The 20,779-nt window shown below is 42.8% G+C and overlaps 1 protein-coding gene across 4 annotated transcripts in view; it reads left to right on the plus strand.

The window, feature by feature from the left end:
- The window catches only part of LOC128694154 (vascular endothelial growth factor receptor 1), a 598,057-nt gene that overhangs the window by 197,386 nt on the left and 379,892 nt on the right, over positions 1–20,779 (plus strand). For all 4 annotated transcript variants that reach the window (XM_070093509.1, XM_070093512.1, XM_070093510.1 and 1 more), the window contains exon 2: positions 15,218–15,304. In XM_070093509.1, coding sequence (XP_069949610.1) covers positions 15,262–15,304 — 43 coding nt within the window. In that variant the 5' untranslated portion in view covers positions 15,218–15,261. The remainder of the gene's footprint in view (positions 1–15,217; positions 15,305–20,779) is intronic.

Genomic DNA, 20,779 nt, shown 5'->3' on the forward strand with positions numbered 1-20,779 from the left:
CTCCTGGCCTCGCCTCTTCACTGAGTGCTACTAGGTCCTCTCTCTCCCTGCTCCATGAGCTTTATCATACCTCATATTAAAGCTATGTATGGTTCCTGCCTCACTTGCTAGGCTATTCCACTTCCTGGCATCTCTATGACTGAAGAAATACTTCCTAACATCCCTTTGACTCATCTGGGTCTTCAACTTCCAATTGTGACCCCTTGTTTCTGGTCCCCTCTCTGGAACATCCTGTCTCTGTCCACCTTGTTTATTCCACGCAGTATTTTGTATGTTGTTATCATGTCTCCCCTAACCCTTCTGTCCTCCAGTGTCGTCAGTCCGATTTCCTTTAAACTTTAAACTGTTGTGTTAGACATGATATAAGATTAGAAACATCGGACACAGAATCTGTTTGGCTACAGTTTCTCGAGGGACGTGAAAAGTTAATTTTGGGTGTAATTTATAGGCCCCCAAACCTTGATAGGGAGTGCAGTAAGCTGCTATGGGAGGAAATTCATAAGGTGTCTAGATATGAAAATGTTGTGTTAATGGGAGATTTTAACTTTAGACAAACTGATTGGGACAATATGACAAGAAATCTTGAGTCTAGTGACTTTCTTGATACGGTTCAGGATTGTTTTTTTAGAACAGTTTGTGACAGAACCAACTAGAGGAATCAGTCTGCTTGGTTCTTGCCAACAAAGAATCACTAGTTAATAATCTTGAGGTTAATGACGAGCTTGGGGAAACGATCACAAATCACTTAGTTTTAATATATCATGGAGTTACCCGGATAACTGCAATCAAATCTCTATCCCAGACTTTCGCTTGGCCGATTTCATATGATTGAAAAATTACCTGGGTGGGCTAAATTGGGATGTCCTGACTATGGGTCAGGTAGGTGATCTTGGTTGCCAATATGACGTTTTTCAGAGGATAGTTCTAGCTGCCCAGACATCTTTTGTTCCGAGTAGGGAAATTAGATCTAACAAAAATGATCCCAAATGGATGAACAATAGATTAAAACATCTCATTGGTCAAAAGAGAGGTATATATAGGCGTATCAAAAGAGGGGAGAGGCACTTAAGAAATCAATATATTCAATTAAAGAGAGAAATAAAGAAAGGAATAAGAAAAGCAAAAAAGGGATTATGAGGCTAAGGTCGCAAGGAATTCGAAGACTAACCCAAAAGGGTTCTTTCAAGTATATAGAAGTAAGATTAGGGACAAGATTGGCCCACTTGAGAGTAACTCAGGTCAGATCACTGACAGTGATAAGGATATGTGTGAAATTTTCAACACTTACTTCCTCTCAATTTTTACCCAGGAAAATACTAGCGAAATAGCAGAAATAATAGATTATGTAGAACAGGATAATAAACTATGTACGATTGCGGTAACTAGTGACATGGTCCTCAGACAAATAGAGAAACTAAAACCTAACAAATCCCCAGGTCCTGATGAACTGTTTGCAAGGGTGTTAAAGGAATGTAAAGAGGAACTTAGCATACCTTTGGCTAATCTTTTTAACATATCACTACAAACTAGCATAGTGCCTGATAAGTGGAAAATGGCAAATGTAATACCTAGTTACAAGGCAGGTGACAGGTCCTTGGCTTCGAACTATAGACCAATAAGCCTTACCTTCATAGTGGGAAAATTTATGGAATCAGTAATTGCCAAAGCAATTTGTAGCCATCTTGATAGGCACAGATTGATTGATGAATCTCAACACGGTTTTACAAAGGGGCGTTCCTGTCTTACGAATTTACTGACTTTCTTTACTAAGGTGTTTGAGGAGGTAGATCATGGTAATGAATATGATATTGTGTATATGGACTTCAGTAAGGCTTTCGATAGAGTTTCACATCAGAGGCTGTTGAGGAAACTTAAGGCACATGGAATAGGAGGAGAATTTTTTTCCTGGGTAGAGGCATGGCTGACGAATAGGCAGCAGAGAGTTTGCGTAAATGGGGAGAAATCAGAATGGGGGCACGTCACAAGCGGTGTTCCTCAGGGGTCAGTGTTGGGCCCGTTGTTGTTCACAATCTACATAAACAACATAGATGAAGGAATAAATAGTGGCATGAGCAAATTTGCTGATGACACCAAAATAGGCAGTCCAATTCATTCAAATGAGGACACTAGAGCACTCCAGGGATTTGAAAAACTGATGTAGTGGTCGTAGAAGTGGCAGATGCAGTTTAATATAGAAAAATCTAAACCAAGACAACAGTGCATTAGTGTTTGCAATAACGCTACCAGAATCCATGGCTTCATAGCAAGAAGTATAAATAATAGAAATCCTCAGGTTGTTCTTCAACTCTATGTACGTTTGGTTAGGCCTCATTTAGATTATGCAGCACAGTTTTGGTCACCGTATTACAGAATGGATATAAATGCTCTGGAAAACGTACAGAGGAGGATGGCAAAGTTGATCCCACGTACCAGAAATCTTCCCTATGAGGATAGACTGAGGGCCCTGAATTTGCACTCTCTGGAAAGGCGTAGAATTAGGGGAAGATATGATTGAGGTGTATAAATGGAAAACAGGAATTAATAAAGGGGATGTAAATAGCGTGCTAAAAATATCTAACATAGACAGGACTCGCAGCAATGGCTTTAAATTGGAAAAATTCAGATTCAGGAAGGATATAGGAAAGCACTGGTTTGGTAATAGAGTTGTGGATGAGTGGAACAAACTCCTGAGTACCGTCATAGACACTAAAACGTTGTGTAGTTTTAAAAATAGGTTAGATAAATACATGAGTGGGTGTGGGTGGGTGTGACTAGCTTGTGCTACTAGGTCGGATCCAGTGCTCCTCCCTTAAGTGACGTGTCTGACCTCACTAGGTCAAGGCATTGGCTTAAGTCGGTGGGAGAATTGGAGCTGCCTCGCATAAGACAGTAAGCCTGTTGCAGTGTTCCTTCGTTTTTCTTATGTTCTTATGACATTCCCCTTAGCTCTGGAACTAACCTTGTCGCAAACCTTTGCACTTTCTCTAATTTCTTGACGTGCTTTATCAAGTGTGGGTTCCAAACAGGTGCTGCATATTCCTGTTTGGGTCTGACGTACACGGTGTACAGTGTCGTGAACGATTCCTTACTAAGGTATTGGAACTCTGTTCTCAGGTTTGCCAGGCGCCCATATGCTGCAGCAGTTATCTGGCTGTGTGCTTCCGGAGACAAGCTCGGTGTTATAATCACCCCAAGATCTTTCTCCTTGAGCGAGGTTTGCAGTCTTTGGCTACCTAGCCTATACTCCATCTGCGGTCTTATTTGCCCTTCCCTGATCTTCATGACTTTGCATTTGGCTGGGTTAGGTTCGAGTAAGCAGTTGCTGGACCAGGTGTCCAGCCTGTCCAGGTCTCTTTGAAGTCCTACCTGATCCTCATCTGATTTAATTCTCCTCATTAGCTTCACATCATCTGCAAATAGGGACACTTCTGAGTCTAACCCTTCCATCATGTCTTTCACATATACCAGAAATAGCACTGGTCCTAGGACCGACCCCCATGGGACCCCGCTTGTCACAGACGCCCATCGTGATACTTCATCACGTACCATGACTCGTTGTTGCCTCCCTGTCAAGTATTTTCTGATCCATTGCAGTGCCCTTCCTGTTATACGCGCCTGATCCTCTAGCTTCTGCACCAATCTGTTGTGAGGAACTGTGTCGAAGGCCTTCATGCAGTCCAAGAAGATGCAATCAACCCACCCCTCTCCCTCGTGTCTTACTTCTGTTACTTTATCATAAAACTCCAGAAGGTTTGTGACACAGGATTTGCCTTCCGTAAATCCGTGCTGGTTGGCGTTTATACTCTTGTGCCGTTCCAGGTGCTCCAACACACTCCTCCTGATAGTCTTCTCCATGACTTTGCATACTATACACGTCAGTGACACTGGTCTGTAGTTTAGTGCCTCTTTTCTGTCTTCTTTTTTAAATATGGGAACTACATTTGCCGTCTTCCACACCTCAGGTAGTTGCCCAGTTTCAAGGGATGTGATGCATAATGTATATGTAGTTAATAGTCTGCTTTATGATTTATTGCCATAAAATATACACATCTATTATTAAAAGTGAAAATTTATCAAAACTTACACAAACAATTACAGATTGTACATGTTCTATTCGCAGTCGAGAGAAATGTAAACAAAGGTAAAGATACAATAACAAGTTGAGGAAGCCTAGGAACGAATCGAGAGAATATTTTGAGGTACTGTTAAATGTTGATGAAGATAGGGAAGCTATGATTTCGTGTATTGGGCAAGGAGGTATAACATCTTGTAGGAGTGAGGAAGTGGGGGGAGTGGGAAGTGAGCTTGGGGGAGGTGCGTGAGGCAGTGGATAGCATGAAAGGGGGTGAAGCAGCTGGGATTGATGGGATAAAGACCGAAATGTTAAAAGCAAGTGGGGATATAGTTTTTGAATGGTTAGTGCTTTTATTTCATAAATGTATGGAAGAGGGTAAGGTACCTAGTGACTGGCAGAGAGCATGCATAGTTCCTTTGTATAAAGGCAAAGGGGACAAAAGAGAGTGAAAAAAATATAGGGAATAAGTCTTTTGAGTATACCTGGTAAAGTGTATGGTAGAGTTATTATTGAAAGAATTAAGAGTAAGACAGAGAGTAGGACAGCAGATGAACAAGGAGGCTTTAGGAAAGGTAGGGAGTGTGTAGACCAAGTGTTTACAGGAAAGTATACAGATGAACAGTATTTGGATAAGAGAAAAGAAATTTTCGTTGTATATATGAATTTGGAAAAGGCATATGATAGGATGGATAGGGAAGCAATGTGGCACATGTTGAAAATGTATGGAATAGGACGTAGGTTACTGAAAGTAGTTAAGTTTTTACGAGAATAGTCAGGCTCAAGTTAGAGTATGTAGGAGAGAGGGAGATTATATCCCAGTAAAAGTAAGCCTTAGACAGGGATGCATGATGTCACCATGGTTGTTCAGTATATTTATAGATGGGGTTGTAAGAGAAGAGAATGATCAGATGTTGGCAAGAGGTTTAGGATTATGAGATAAAGAATGTAACACAATGTAGAAGTTGTCACAGCTGGTTTTTGCTGATTACACTGTGTTTTTGGGAAATTCTGAACAGAAGTTGCGGAGGTTGGTGAACGACTTTGGAAGGGTATGTAAAAGAAGAAAATTAAAAGTGAATGTAGGAAAGAGCAAGATTTGTGAGGAAATTATAGATCCATCTACCATCTTTTCCTGTTATTCCTTTATCACGCATTTTGTGCGCTATTACGCCATGGTCACACTTGTCGAAGGCTTTTGCAAAGTCTGTATATATTACATTTGCATTTTTTTTGTCTTCTAGAGCAACCAGGACCTTGTCGTAGTGGTCCAGTAGTTGGGACAGACAGGAGCGACCTGCTCTAAACCCATGTTGCCCTGAGTTGTGTAATTGATGGGTATCTAGATGTATCTAGATGTATCTAGATGTATCATATAATAGTGATGTTATAACATGTACAGTGTTATGTATGATATAATACATTAGTGATGTACTTACTGATACAAAATTCATCTTGTAAACAAGACTACGTAATGGAAATAAATGGTATAAAATACCGACACAATGGAAATATAAACACAGATGTGGGTGAAACGTTAAGATAAGATAAGATTTCGTTCGGATTTTTAACCCCGGAGGGTTAGCCACCCAGGATAACCCAAGAAAGTCAGTGCGTCATCGAGGACTGTCTAACTTATTTCCATTGGGGTCCTTAATCTTGTCCCCCAGGATGCGACCCACACCAGTCGACTAACACCCAGGTACCTATTTGCTGCTAGGTGAACAGGACAACAGGTGTAAGGAAACGTGTCGAATGTTTCCACCCGCCGGGAATCGAACCCGGGCCCTCCGTGTGTGAAGCGGGAGCTTTAGCCACCAGGCCACCGGGCCACACCACCAGGCCACCGGGCCACACCACCAGGCCACCGGGCCACACCACCAGGCCACCGGGCCACGACGTTGTCAATAAAGGTTCACATTATACTGCATCTGTGTTTATATTTCCAAGACTACGTAATCTTACGCCATCAATAAATACAAAACAATTCTGTAACTGTATTTTCTCTTATGATTTTCTTAACAATTTTCCTTTCTCTAGTTTATTGTGTATAACACATATATAATACATATGCACATAATACATATATATAATATATATGCATATAATACATATATATAGCATACAAAATGTGTGTTGAACGACTGTGTATCATTGGTGCTGCATGGCCCTTGTGGTTTAGCGCTTCTTTTTTTATTGTAATAATGTGTATATCATTGGTAAGGATTCTGGTCAACAGTAGGCCATAGATAGTTAATTTTTTGAGGAGTCATAATACAGAAGTAACCCGGACATAGAAGAGAGAAGCTTACGACGACGTTTCGGTCCGACTTGGACCCAAGTCGGACCGAAACGTTGTCGTAAGCTTCTCCTATGTGCGGGTTATTTGTGTATCGTTCCAGTCACGGTATTGTGCCTTGTTTTGTTATTTAGGAGTCATAAGTTATACGCGGGTTTTCGACTGAGGGGGGGGGTCGGCGCCCCTAACCCCCGCGTTGTCCAAACGTCAACTGTAGGCAGAACTTGCCATCTTGGCTTAAATAGAAACGCTCATCTTGCCATATAAGACAAGCGAAAATTTGTGTATGCAATAATTTCGCAAAAATCTTTCTGAAACCTAACGAAAAAAATATATTTCATTGTGTTTGTTTATTATTAAATTATTGTAAACGTATCTAAAATATATATAGTTGGATTAGGCTAAATTAAATTGCGCTTGTTATAATAAGGTTAGGTAAGTTTTCTAAGGTTCTTTTGGTACAAAATTGTTAATTTTTACATTAACGTAAATGAAAAATATATATCCTTAAACGTACAAGAGAAAATTTTAAAAAATGACTTAATTTTAAATGAGTTCTTACTATTTAACAGTTTTACCTATTCGGCACAACACACACACGCACACTCATATGTAAGCACACAGAAGGAGGAAAGGGAGAGGTCAGTTTTTGTCTACGGGCTCCAAGAAACCAAAGAGGACAACTTCGGAGAAATAAAACAGGAGGAGGAAAAAAATGATTGAAGACATCATGAAAATGGGTGACAAATTTTCGGAGAATTGGGTGGTTTGCGAGTGGAAGGAAAAGGCCCGTCAGAGTAATTTTCAAGGAAGAATCAGCTCGAACCAGGATCCTGCAAGAGAAAGCATGACTGAGGGACAAACAGGGTTGCCAGAGAGTATACCTCGATTGCAACAGAACACAAGAAGAAAGGACGATACTGAAAGAGAGGGTACAAAGATGCAAGGAGGAAAGAGAGGCAGTGATGAAGATGAGCAGGACCCAGACACAGGAGGAAGGGCAAACACACCCCGCAGAAACTCCCGCAGAACTCCAACCGCGACAACCCCAACGTAACTGAGCAATCTAAACCAAAACCCACACACTGTTCCCTCTGCCACCAATCCCCCACATCACAAACCTCACCCCTACAGCTGTCCCCTATGGGGATTCTGACCCCACCCCCTCATCACAAACCCCACCTACACCACAACCCCCCATAGGCCCCCGCCAGGGCTCCCATTCCCCCAACCCCAATATTATCCCAGGACCACAGTGATAGAAAAGAAGCTGAAGGTTTGGTACACGAATGCAGATGGAATAACAGATAAATATGAGTGGCACGAAAGAATCAGTGAGAAATCCCCAGACATCATAGCAGTCACAGAAACGAAACTCACTGAGACAATAACAGGTGCAATCTTCCCACTGGGATATCAGATCCTGAGGAAAGAGAGGAGGAGTTGAGAGGGAGGAGGAGTTGCACTGCTCATAAAAAACATATGGGTATTTGAGGAAATGGAAGGCATAGACGAGACTGGAGAAAGGGACTACATAGTAGGTACAATTCAGTCTGGGGAACATAAAGTAGTCATTGGAGTGATGCATAATCCACCACAGAACTGCAAGAGGCCAATAGAGGAGCACGAAGAAAACAATAGAGCGATGGTGGACACACTGGCTGAGGCGGCAAGAAGAGCTCACTCGAGCAGAGCAAAGTTACTGGTTATGGGCGATTTCAACCACAGGAAGATCGATTGGGAAAAACCTAGAGCCACACGGGGGTCCCAAAACATGGAGAGCCAAGATGATGGGTGTGGTACTAGAAAACCTCATGCATCATCATGTCATGGATACTACCAGAGAGGGGAGGATGAACCAGCAGGACTGGACCTTGTGTTCACACTGAGCAGTTCAGACACTGAGGACATCACTTACGAGAAGCCCCTTGGAGCTAGTGATCATGTGGTTCTGAGTTTTGAATATATAGTAGAGTTACAGGTGGAGAGGGTAACAGGAATTGAATGGGGAAAGCCAAACTATAAAAGGGGGGACTACACAGGTGTGAGGAACTTTCTGCAGAAGGTTCAATGGGACAGAGAACTGATAGGAAAGTCGGCAAACGAGATGATGGAATATGTAAAAATAAAATGCAAGGAGGCAGAGGAAAGGTTTGTTACCCAAGGGCAACAGAAATAATGGTAAAGGAGGCCAAGGACCCAGGAAAATAGAGATTAGTCGAAGAGCCAGACACGAGTATGCACAGATAAGAAGGGAGGCCCAGCAGCAGTACGAAAACGACATAGCATTGAAAGTCAAATCTGACCCGAAACTGCTGTATAGCCACATTAGGAGGAAGACAACAGTGTAAGACCAGGTGATCAGGCTGAGGAAAGAAGGTGGAGAGCTCACAAGAAACGATCAAGTAGTATGTGAGGAGCTCAACATGAGATTTCAGGAAGTATTTACAGTGGAGACAGGAAGGCCTCTGGGAGAACAGAACAGAGGGGGACACCCGCAAGGAATATCAACGAGTGTTGGATGACATACATACAACTGAGGAGGAAGTGAAAAAACTGCTAAGGGACATTGATACCTCAAAGGCAATGGGACTGGACATCTCCCCGTGGGTCCTTAAAGAGGGAGCGGATATGCTGTGTGCGCCACTTACCACAATCTTCAACACATTCCTTGAAACCGGGCAACTACCTGAGGTATGGAAGACGGCAAATGTAGTTCCCATTCTTTAAAAAAAGGAGACAGAAAAGAGGCACTGAACTATAGACCAATATCACTGACGTGTACAGTATGCGAAGTCATGGAGAAGATTATCAGGAGGAGAGTGGTGGAGCACAGCACAGATTTATGGAAGGCAAATCCTGTGTCACAAACCTTGAGTTTTATGATAAAGTAACAGAAGTAAGACACGAGAGATAGGGGTGGGTTGATTGCATCTTCTTGGACTGCAAGAAGGCCTTCGACACAGTTCCTCACAACAGATTAGTGCAGAAGCTAGAGGATCAGGTGTGTATAACAGGAAGGGCACGGCAATGGATCAGACAATACCTGACAGGGAGGCAACAACGAGTCATGGTACGTGATAAGGTATCACAGTGGGCACCTGTGACAAGCGGGGTCCCACAGGGGTCGGTCTTAGGACCAGTGCTATTTTTGGTATATGTGAATGACATGATAGAAGGATTAGACTCAGAAGTGTCCCTTTTCACAGATGATGTGAAGTTAATGAGGAGAATTAAATCAGATGAGGATCAGGCAGGACTTCAAAGAGACCTGGACAGACTCGACACCTGGTCCAGCAACTGGCTTCTCGAATTTAACCCTGCCAAATGCAAAGTCATGAAGATCGGGGAAGGGCACAAGAGACCGCTAGGTGGCCAAAGACTGCAAACCTCGCTCGAAGAGAAAGATCTTGTGGTGAGTATAACACCGAGCACGTCTCCGGAAGCACACATCAACCAGAGAACTGCTGCAGCATATGGGGGCCTGGCAAACCTGAGAACAGCGTTCCGATACTTTAGTAAGGAATCGTTCAAGACACTGTACACCGTGTACGTCAGGCCCATACTGGAGTACGCTGCACCTGTTTGGAACCCACACTTGATCAAGCACATCAAGAAATTAGAGAAAGTGCAAAGGTTTGCGACAAGGTTAGTTCCAGAGCTAAGGGGAATGTCCTGTGAAGAAAGGTTAAGGGAAACTGGCCTGACGACACTGTAGGACAGGAGGGTTAGGGGAGACATGATAACGACATACAAAATACTGCGTGGAATAAACAAGGTGGACAGAGACAGGATGTTCCAGAGATGGGACACAGAAACAAGGTGTCACAATTGGAAGTTGAAAACTCAGATGAGTCAAAGGGATGTTAGGAAGTATTTCTTCAGTCATAGTCAGGAAGTGGAATAGCCTAGCAAGTGAGGTAGTGGAGGCAGGAACCATACATAGCTTTAAGATGAGGTATGATAAAGCTCATGGAGCAGGGTGAGAGAGGACCTACTAGCACTCGGTGAAGAGGCGGGGCCAGGAGCTGAGTCTCGACCCCTGCAACCACAATTAGATGAGTACAGATGCAAGCTAACTAAGAATCTAGGAAAGTAATCGACATAGGAATGTAATAACATCACATGAAAGAGAAATGGAAGACAAGACACTCAATAATATCTTTATTTACAAGTACATGTACAAGGTATACAGACCATAACTGACATCACTGACATACTACTATATAGAAAGTCACTTGTTATGCTGAGCATTTCCCGCAAATTAGGTCAGTTTTGTCCCAGGATGCGACCCACACCAGTCCACTAACACCCAGGTACCTATTTTACTGATGGGTGAACAGGGACAACAGGTGCTTATGGAAACATGTCTTAATGTTTTCCAGCCATACCGGGGGATCGATCCCCGGACCTCAGTGTGTGATCTGAGTGCGCTAGCGATCGAGCTACGTGACACCTGAATAATAATGATACAGATATTACTGAAGCTACGTAAAGTAGTATTTCTGTCACCACGGAGGTAGATTTCAAGGAGGAGAGAGACAGTCAGTGTTTAGAATGAATTAAAATTGGTAAAAGACAATCAGTAAAACCCCATGAAAAACCTACACTATTTTGATTTTTTTTTTCCACTTTTCGAATATCGAATTTTTTATGCGTGCCTCACCTGGAGAAAACAACACATATAGTCTTGCTGGTTCACCCTCCAGCTTAAGTAAACATTGTGTGGCATTACTGAACTATTATAGGTTAAATGTACACGATGTGCGTTTTATGTGTACATAACATGTGTACCGTCAACACCAATTTATGAATAAAAAAGTCTTGAATTCACAGACTAAATACGAACTTTGTTACTTGTTGTGTCTAATATAATGACTGAGGAAGTGAAGTGTTAGTGCGTCTGGCAGTTGGTCTGCTTGTGTCTTGCTATATGACCCTTGTGGGTTTAGCGCTTAGTGTTAATAATAATAATAATAATAATAATAATAATAATAATAATAATAATAATAATAATAATAAAATACTACGGCAGTGTGTGATGGTAAGTCCAAGGATTCCAATGGAAATAAGTCACTTTGGCTTTTTTGGGAGTTATCCCAAGTGATTTACACTATATCTTGAATAAACCTGCAGTGGGTTTTGGGGGTTAACGCCCCCGCGGCTCGGTCCGTGACCAGGCCTCGCGGTGGATCAGGGTCTGATCAACCAGGCTGTTATTGCTGGCAACATGTAAACCAACGTATGAGCCACAACCTGGCTGGTCAGGAACCGGCTTTAGGTGCCTGTCCAGTACCTTCTTGATGACAGCCAGGGGTCTATTGGTAATCCCCTTTATGTATTCTGGGAGCCAGTTGAACAGTCTTGGGCCCCTGACACTCATTGTGTTGTTTCTTAGCATATTTTTGGCGCCCCTGCTTTTCACTGGGGGAGGGGGGGGGGTTGCATCTCCCGCCAAGTCTTTCGCTTTCGAAGCAAGTTTTTTGATGTGCAGATTTGGGACTAGTCCCTCTAGGATTTTCCAAGAGTATATTATCATTCTCGTCTGCATTCCAAGGAGTACAAACCAAAAGACAATTCCCAGTAATTTAGGTGCTTTATCGTACTCATACTTGCCATGAAAGTTCTTTATACTATTCTCCAGGTCTGCAATATCCCTTGTCTTGAAGGGGGTCGTTAGTGTACAGCAATATTCCTGCCTAGAGAGAATAAGCAGATGTCGTAGATATATTGCTGTGATCTTTGAAAGAGATTCTCTGACATTATAACTCCCAGGTCCTTCACATTAGTTTTTCACTCTATTGTGTGATTGGAATTTGTTTTATACCGCAACAGTTTTAATTTCCTCGAATTTTCTATAGTGGAGTAATCAAAATTTCTTTTCATTGACCTTCATATTGCTTTATACACCACATTTAAAGATTTGGTTGATGTCCGCTTGGAGACTTGTAGTGTCTTCGATGGATGATATTGTCATGCAAATTCGGGTGTCATCCGCAAAGGATGACACGGTGCTGTGGCTTACATCTCTGTCTGTCAGATATGAGGATGAGGAACTCTTTGTGTTCTGTTTGTTAGGAAGTTATAGATCTATATACAAACTTTTCTTGTTATTCCTTTATCACGCATTTTGTGTGCTATTACACCATGATCACAATTGTTAAACGTGTACATCTGCATTTTGTTTATCCTCCAAAGTATCCAAGACTGTATCATAGTGGTCCAGTAGTTGGGATAGGCAGAAACGACCTGCTCTAAACCCATGCTACTCTGGGTTGTGCAACTAGTGGGTATCTAAGTGGGTGGTGATCTTGCTTCTTAAAACTCTCTGAAAGATTTTTATGATGCGGGACGTTAGTGCTATCAGCTTGTAATTCTTTGCAAATTGCTTTACTGCCTCCTTTGTGGAGTGGGGCTATGTCTGTTGTTTTTATTGACAGTGGGATGACCCCTGTGTCTATGTTCCCTCTCCATAGAATGTTTAATGCACATGAAAGGGGCTTCAGCAGTTTTTGATGAACGTGGAGTTGCACGAGTCTGGGCCTGGGGCAGCATTCATGCCCATGTCATTTACTGTTTTTTCAAAGTCTTGTGATGTTAGGATAATATCAGATTTTTTTTAATTAACCAAATTTGGGGTCTCGGTCATAAAAAAATTAATTAAGATTGTCGGCTCTTATTCTGGTTAGCGGCTCACTAAGCGTTAAGTCATAATGGGAATTATGTATCTCACTCATTTATATGCTGTCACCTGTGTAAGTCCCATCTCGTGTAAGCAGGGCTCCAATACTTGATGTTGTTTTTCTCCTAGATTTAGCATAAGAAAAGAAGCATTTTGTGTTTCTTTCAACTTTCTTTGATGGCTTAAAGTTCTTCCTGCATTTCTTGTCTCCTGTATGATTCCTTAAGCTTATGTTCGATATTTGTGTTTCTAACCAGTGCCTCCTTTCATAGTTCAGATATACCTGCCCCATTTAGAAGCTCTGTGATTCTTCACCTTCGCCTATATAGGAAGCATCTCTCTCTTTCTAGTTTACATCTCTAGTTTACATATCTTTCTTTTCGGGTCTGTATTGTTCAAGATATCTTCCAGCTTTTTTCATTTATGACATTGTTGAGTTGATCCCACTGAATGTTTTTGTTATTGAAGTTGAATTTGATGAAGGCGTCCTTATAACTGATCTTATGCTGGTCAGGAGTCCTTGTACTTCTATTATGTTATGATCGATACTATTATATTTCATACCAGGTCATCATTATTAGTGAAGATGAGGTCAAGTGTATTTTCCAGTCTTGTTAGCTCCACTTTTGCTGCCTTAACTCTCTCTCCCTGCTCCATGAGCTTTATCATACCTCGTTTTAAAAATATGTATAGTTCCTGCCTCCACTACATCGCTTGCCAGACTATTTCACTTCCTAACTACTCTATGACTGAAGAAATACTTCCTAACATCCCTTTGACTCATCTGAGTCTTCAGCTTCCAATTGAGACCCCTTGTTTCTGTGTCCCATCTCTGGAACATCCTGTCTCTGTCCACCTTGTCTATTCCACGCAATATTTTGTATGTCGTTATCATGTTTCCCCTGACCCTCCTGTTCTCCAGTGTTGTCAGACCGATTTCCCTTAACCTTTCTTCATAGGATATTCCCCTTAGCTCTGGAACTAGCTTTGTTGCAAACCTTTGCACTTTCTCTAATTTTTTGACGTGTTTGACCAGGTGTGGGTTCCAAACTGGTGCTGCGTACTCCAGTATGGGCCTGACGTGCACAGTGTATAAAGTCTTGAACGATTCCTTACTGAGGTACCGGAATGCTATTCTCAGGTTTGCTAAGCGCCCATATGCCGCAGCAGTTATCTGGTTAATGTGTGCTTCTGGCGATGTACTCGGTATTATACTCACTCCTAGGTCTTTCTCCTTGAGTGAGGTTTGCAGCCTTTGGCCTCCTAGCCTATACTCTGTCTGCAGTCTTCTTTGCCCTCCTCCGATCTTCATGACTTTGCATTTGGCGGGGCTAAATTCTAGGAGCCAGTTTCTGGACCACACATCCAGTCTGTCCAGGTCTCTTTGTAGACCTGTCTGGTCCATGTCTGATTTAATTCTCCTCATTAACTTCACTTCATCTGCAAACAGGGACACTTCTGAGTCTATCCCTTCCGTCATGTCGTTCACATATACCAAGAATATCACTGGTCCTAGGACTGACCCCTATGGGACCCCGCTCGTCACTGGCGCCCACTGTGATACCTCATCACGGACCATGACTCACTGTTGCTTCCCTGTTAGGTATTCTCTGATCCATTGCAGTGCCCTTCCTGTTATACGTGCCTGTTCCTCTAGCTTCTGTACTAATCTCTTATGTGGAACTGTATCGAAGGCCTTCTTGCAGTCCAAGAAAATGCAATCAACCCACCCCTCCCTCTCATTTCTTACTTCAGTTACCTTGTCATAAAACTCTAGTAGGTTTGTGACACAGGATTTGCCTTCCATGAATCCGTGCTGGCTGTCGTTTATAATCTTGTTCTGCTCCAGGTGCCCCACCACTCTCCTCCTGATGTGTGTGTGTGTGTGTGTGTGTGTGTGTGTGTGTGTGTGTGTGTGTGTGTAAATTTTCATCTGAGCTGCCTGGGGTTATCTCTGCTAAAACATTATTTGCTATTTTCCAGAATTTTAGATGTCTTAAGTTGAAATCACCTAGCACAAGATGTTTGGGGCAGGAATTGGGAGATTTTGGGAGATATATAATAATTGTGCTTGTGTACCTGTCCCTAAATAAACTTACTAAACTAATGAATAAAGAGAGACCTAGCAACCTTGTACTTCAATTATTTTTCTTTCTATTGACAGAATCTTAAGGCTTCGTCCATGACGTTACGGAAGTAGCAGCCAAAATGAAGCTGTCACCCCTTACGCTGTTGGTGCTGCTGTTACTAGGTGAGTTACCCCTCACACTGTTGGTGTTGTTATTGCTAGGTGAGTTACCCCTCACACTGTTGGTGCTGCTGTTACTAGGTGAGTTACCCCTCACACTGTTGGTGTTGTTATTGCTAGGTGAGTTACCCCTCACACTGTTGGTGCTGTTATTGCTAGGTGAGTTACCCCTCACACTGTTGGTGCTGTTATTGCTAGGTGAGTTACCCCTCACACTGTTGGTGCTGTTATTGCTAGGTGAGTTACCCCTCACACTGTTGGTGTTGTTGTTACTAGGTGAGTTACCCCTCACACTGTTGGTGTTGTTATTGCTAGGTGAGTTACCCCTCACACTGTTGGTGCTGTTATTGCTAGGTGGGTTACCCCTCACACTGTTGGTGTTGTTGTTACTAGGTGAGTTACCCCTCACACTGTTGGTGTTGTTATTGCTAGGTGGGTTACCCCTCACACTGTTGGTGTTGGTGTTACTAGGTGAGTTACCCCTCACACTGTTGGTGTTGTTATTGCTAGGTGAGTTACCCCTCACACTGTTGGTGTTGGTGTTACTAGGTGAGTTACCCCTCACACTGTTGGTGTTGGTGTTACTAGGTGAGTTACCCCTCGCACTGTTGGTGCTGTTATTGCTAGGTGAGTTACCCCTCACACTGTTGGTGTTGGTGTTACTAGGTGAGTTACCCCTCACATCGTTGGTGCTGCTGTTGCTAGGTGAGTTACCCCTCACACCGTTGGTGCTGCTGTTGCTAGGTGAATTACCCCTCACACCGTTGGTGCTGCTGTTGCTAGGTGAGTTACCCCTCACACTGTTGGTGCTGCTGTTGCTAGGTGAGTTACCCTCACACCGTTGGTGTTGTTGTTACTAGGTGAGTTACCCCTCACACCGTTGGTGTTGTTGTTACTAGGTGAGTTACCCTCACACCGTTGGTGTTGTTGTTACTAGGTGAGTTACCCCTCACACCGTTGGTGCTGCTGTTGCTAGGTGAGTTACCCCTCACACTGTTGGTGCTGCTGTTGCTAGGTGAGTTACCCCTCACACCGTTGGTGTTGTTGTTACTAGGTGAGTTACCCTCACACCGTTGGTGTTGTTGTTACTAGGTGAGTTACCCCTCACACCGTTGGTGCTGCTGTTGCTAGGTGAGTTACCCCTCACATCGTTGGTGCTGCTGTTGCTAGGTGAGTTACCCCTCACACCGTTGGTGCTGCTGTTGCTAGGTGAGTTACCCCTCACACCGTTGGTGTTGTTGTTACTAGGTGAGTTACCCTCACACCGTTGGTGCTGCTGTTGCTAGGTGAATTACCCCTCACACCGTTGGTGCTGCTGTTGCTAGGTGAGTTACCCCTCACATCGTTGGTGCTGCTGTTGCTAGGTGAGTTACCCCTCACACCGTTGGTGCTGCTGTTGCTAGGTGAGTTACCCCTCACATCGTTGGTGCTGCTGTTGCTAGGTGAATTACCCCTCACACCGTTGGTGCTGCTGTTGCTAGGTGAGTTACCCCTCACATCGTTGGTGCTGCTGTTGCTAGGTGAGTTACCCCTCACACCGTTGGTGCTGCTGTTGCTAGGTGAGTTACCCCTCACATCGTTGGTGCTGCTGTTGCTAGGTGAGTTACCCCTCACACCGTTGGTGCTGCTGTTGCTAGGTGAGTTACCCCTCACACCGTTGGTGTTGTTGTTACTAGGTGAGTTACCCTCACACCGTTGGTGCTGCTGTTGCTAGGTGAATTACCCCTCACACCGTTGGTGCTGCTGTTGCTAGGTGAGTTACCCCTCACATCGTTGGTGCTGCTGTTGCTAGGTGAATTACCCCTCACACCGTTGGTGCTGCTGTTGCTAGGTGAGTTACCCCTCACACTATTGGTGCTACTGTTTTTAGGTGAGTTATCCCTCACACTGTTGGTATGAGGGGTAACTCAATATGTTCTCCATGGACACCTGAAGGAGGAATTCAGTACAGTCTAAATAAACACCTGAAGAAGAAAGTCAATACCATCTTCTGTGTACACCTGAAGGAGGAATTCACTACTGGGCACAGGGTTTCTTCCACTCTGTTGGGATCAAGATCAGTAAACTCTTTTTCCCTTGGGGAATGGTACAACGCCACTTTTACCTCAGGATAAAGCGGAGTTGTTTGCTAATTTTTTCGGGCCTACATTTGCTCTTCCTCCTAGGGTGAACAAATGAGGTCCCCTGCCCCTTATAGTACCTGAGGTTGACTGCCAAGTGCTGGCATCTCCCTTCAGTTTCCATGAACTGCAGCAGGCACACTCCCAACTTTCCTCCCGCTCTTCTCCTGGGGAGGATAACATACCTTATTCATTCTTACTTCATCTACTCCCTCATGTACAGATGCCATGCTGGCAGTTTTCAATACCAGTTGGTCTGAAGGCGTTTTCCCTGACGTGTCGAAGCACACTCTTATGGTTCCGATTCTGAAGCCAGGCAAAGATGATACCCAACTTGCCTCTTACCAGTTAATTGTCTTACTGCCCTGCTTGGGTAAAGTGTTGGAAAGACTGGTGGTTGTCTGTCTCTCATTTACCTGGAGTTTACCTGGAGAGAGTTCCGGGGGTCAACACCCCCGCGGCCCGGTCTGTGACCAGGCCTCCTGGTGGATCAGAGCCTGATCAACCAGGTTGTTACTGCTGGCTGCACGCAATCCAACGTACGAGCCACAGCCCGGCTGGTCAGGTACCGACTTTAGGTGTTTGTCCAGTGCCTGCTTGAAGACAGCCAGGGGTCTATTGGTAATCCCCCTTATGTATGCTGGGAGGCAGTTGAACAGTCTCGGGCCCCTGACACTTATTGTATCGTCTCTTAACGTGCTAGTGACACCTCTGCTTTTCATTGTGGGGATGTTGCATCGTCTGCCGAGTCTTTTGCTTTCGTTGTGAGTGATTTTCGTGTGCAAGCTCGGTACTACTAGTACCTCTAGGATTTTCATGGTGGACTGAAGAACATAGCCTCTTGCCTGAAAACCAGAGTGGTTTCTGTGAGGGCTGATCCACCCCCCCCCCCTCACTCTTTACTTCAATTTGTGCAGTTAGTGGATACTTCATTTGAAAACCGGGAATTGCTTCTGGCATTTCCTTCAGCGTCTCGCATAGTAATTTTTTTTAAGCTGGCCTGCATGGGGCTGGCAGGGGCTCCCCTCCATTGGTTGCACAACTTTTTGCAGGGGAGGACCTTCCGGGTTGCAGTTAGTGGCACGATGTCCTCACCTCATCCTATATACCAGGGAGTACCCCAGGGATCTGTTCTCAGTCCATTACTTTTTTCTGTATTAATGTCAGATATTCCTTCTATTCATGGCATGCATACCCTGGTGTATGCAGGTAACGTGGCCTTTATGTTCAGCGCCACTTCCTTGCTGGCTTCACAGGAAAAACTTCAGCATGCCCAACAATGCATAACACTGTGGGCTGCCACTTGGGGTTTGGAGGTTAGCGTCACGACGCCTCTCTACTCTTCCATCTGTTTTACTGGGTAAGGCACCAGTCCCATTGGTCTCTTCTCATCGATGGTTGGGTGTCACCTTGGATGCCCCACTCTTGACATGGAGGAAACACATAATGGCTCTCCTCCTCTATTGTACATGCTGCATTACGCTTATGTGCCAGATCTCTGGCACTAAGTGGGGGCAGATCAACATTCCTCTTTAGATTTAATACAGCTATGGTTCGCAGTAAACTCACCTATGCAAGTGAGTTGTATGGCTTGACCTCTTCCTACTCTCTTCGCTGTCTGGACATTCTCCAGAATTCGGCCACATGCAGTATGCTGGGGGCGTTTTCCTCCACCCCAATTGCAGCTTGGAAGCAGAGTCTAGGATAGTCACCCTCTCATCTTTTTTTTTTTTTTTTATTTAAAACATTACAATACAAGGTGGAAATTATATTAAAAGGTACACAAAATGAGTTAAATCACAAATTCCCAATTCACCCTTACAAAAATGATTACAACAGACAAAAGTGTTCTGACACCCTAATACCACACATTATATACACCCAGTTATACCAGAGTTATATACCTGTGAAGTTTTTTTTTAGTTTAATATGTTTATTATGCACCCCATACCCATCCTGTGGGCGGTAGTCAAAAGATTACAGAGGTACATAATTGGTCCAGGGACTGGACTCCAAAGTTTTGATAGCTGAGCAAGTTACAGAGGTAATGAACTCACAATTTACAAAGGTAATGAACTCACAATTTACAAAGGTAATGAACTCACAATTTACAAAGGTAATGAACTCACAATTTACAAAGGTAATGAACTCACAATTTACAAAGGTAATGAACTCACAATTTACAAAGGTAATGAACTCACAATTTACAAAGGTAATGAACTCACAATTTACAAAGGTAATGAACTCACAATTTACAAAGGTAATGAACTCACAATTTACAAAGGTAATGAACTCACAATTTACAAAGGTAATGAACTCACAATTTACAAAGGTAATGAACTCACAATTTACAAAGGTAATGAACTCACAATTTACAAAGGTAATGAACTCACAATTTACAAAGGTAATGAACTCACAATTTACAAAGGTAATGAACTCACAATTTACAAAGGTAATGAACTCACAATTTACAAAGGTAATGAACTCACAATTTACAAAGATAATGAACTCACAATTTACAAAGGTAATGAACTCACAATTTACAAAGGTAATGAACTCACAATTTACAAAGGTAATGAACTCACAATTTACAAAGGTAATGAACTCCAGGCAGAAACTTTTGCCACAATTTCACCCCCCCCTCCAGCCAAATATAACCATTCCCAACCTGATTGCATCTTAACTTAACATTAAAGGATACATAGGAATTACACTATCATGAGTGATGCAGTAACATCTTGGACACAAAAATATTAATAACTATTAAATGTGATACATGTCTTTACTTAACACAATAACACCTCAACCTGGTGAAAGAAAAAACCGCAAAAGTTTAATTTTCTAAGAAGGTTGCAACAATGAATGTCAACATGTGCAATCTTAGCATGTAAACCCTAGTCATTCAACATAGTATTTAAATAAAACTTTATATTATGAAAAACATCAGAGAATACAAAGGTATAAAGTATAAACCGCAGCCATGTAGCGGCTACACGCAAAAAATTCCACATACTTCCCTAACACAGATAAAACAAAACAAAATTTTGTGACAACTGCACCTAAACACAACTTACATTATATGACTTAAGACTGCTATGTACATAGATAACAACATAATAATATGACTTAAGACTGCTATGTACATAGATAACAACATAATAATACGACTTAAGACTGCTATGTACATAGATAACAACATAATAATATGACTTAAGACTGCTATGTACATAGATAACAACATAATAATGACTTAAGACTGCTATGTACATAGATAACAACATAATAATATGACTTAAGACTACTATGTACATAGATAACAACATAATAATATGACTTAAGACTGCTATGTACATAGATA

The sequence above is a fragment of the Cherax quadricarinatus genome, chromosome 43, assembly GCF_038502225.1.
Source record: "Cherax quadricarinatus isolate ZL_2023a chromosome 43, ASM3850222v1, whole genome shotgun sequence".
Classification (NCBI taxonomy): Eukaryota; Metazoa; Arthropoda; class Malacostraca; order Decapoda; family Parastacidae; genus Cherax; species Cherax quadricarinatus.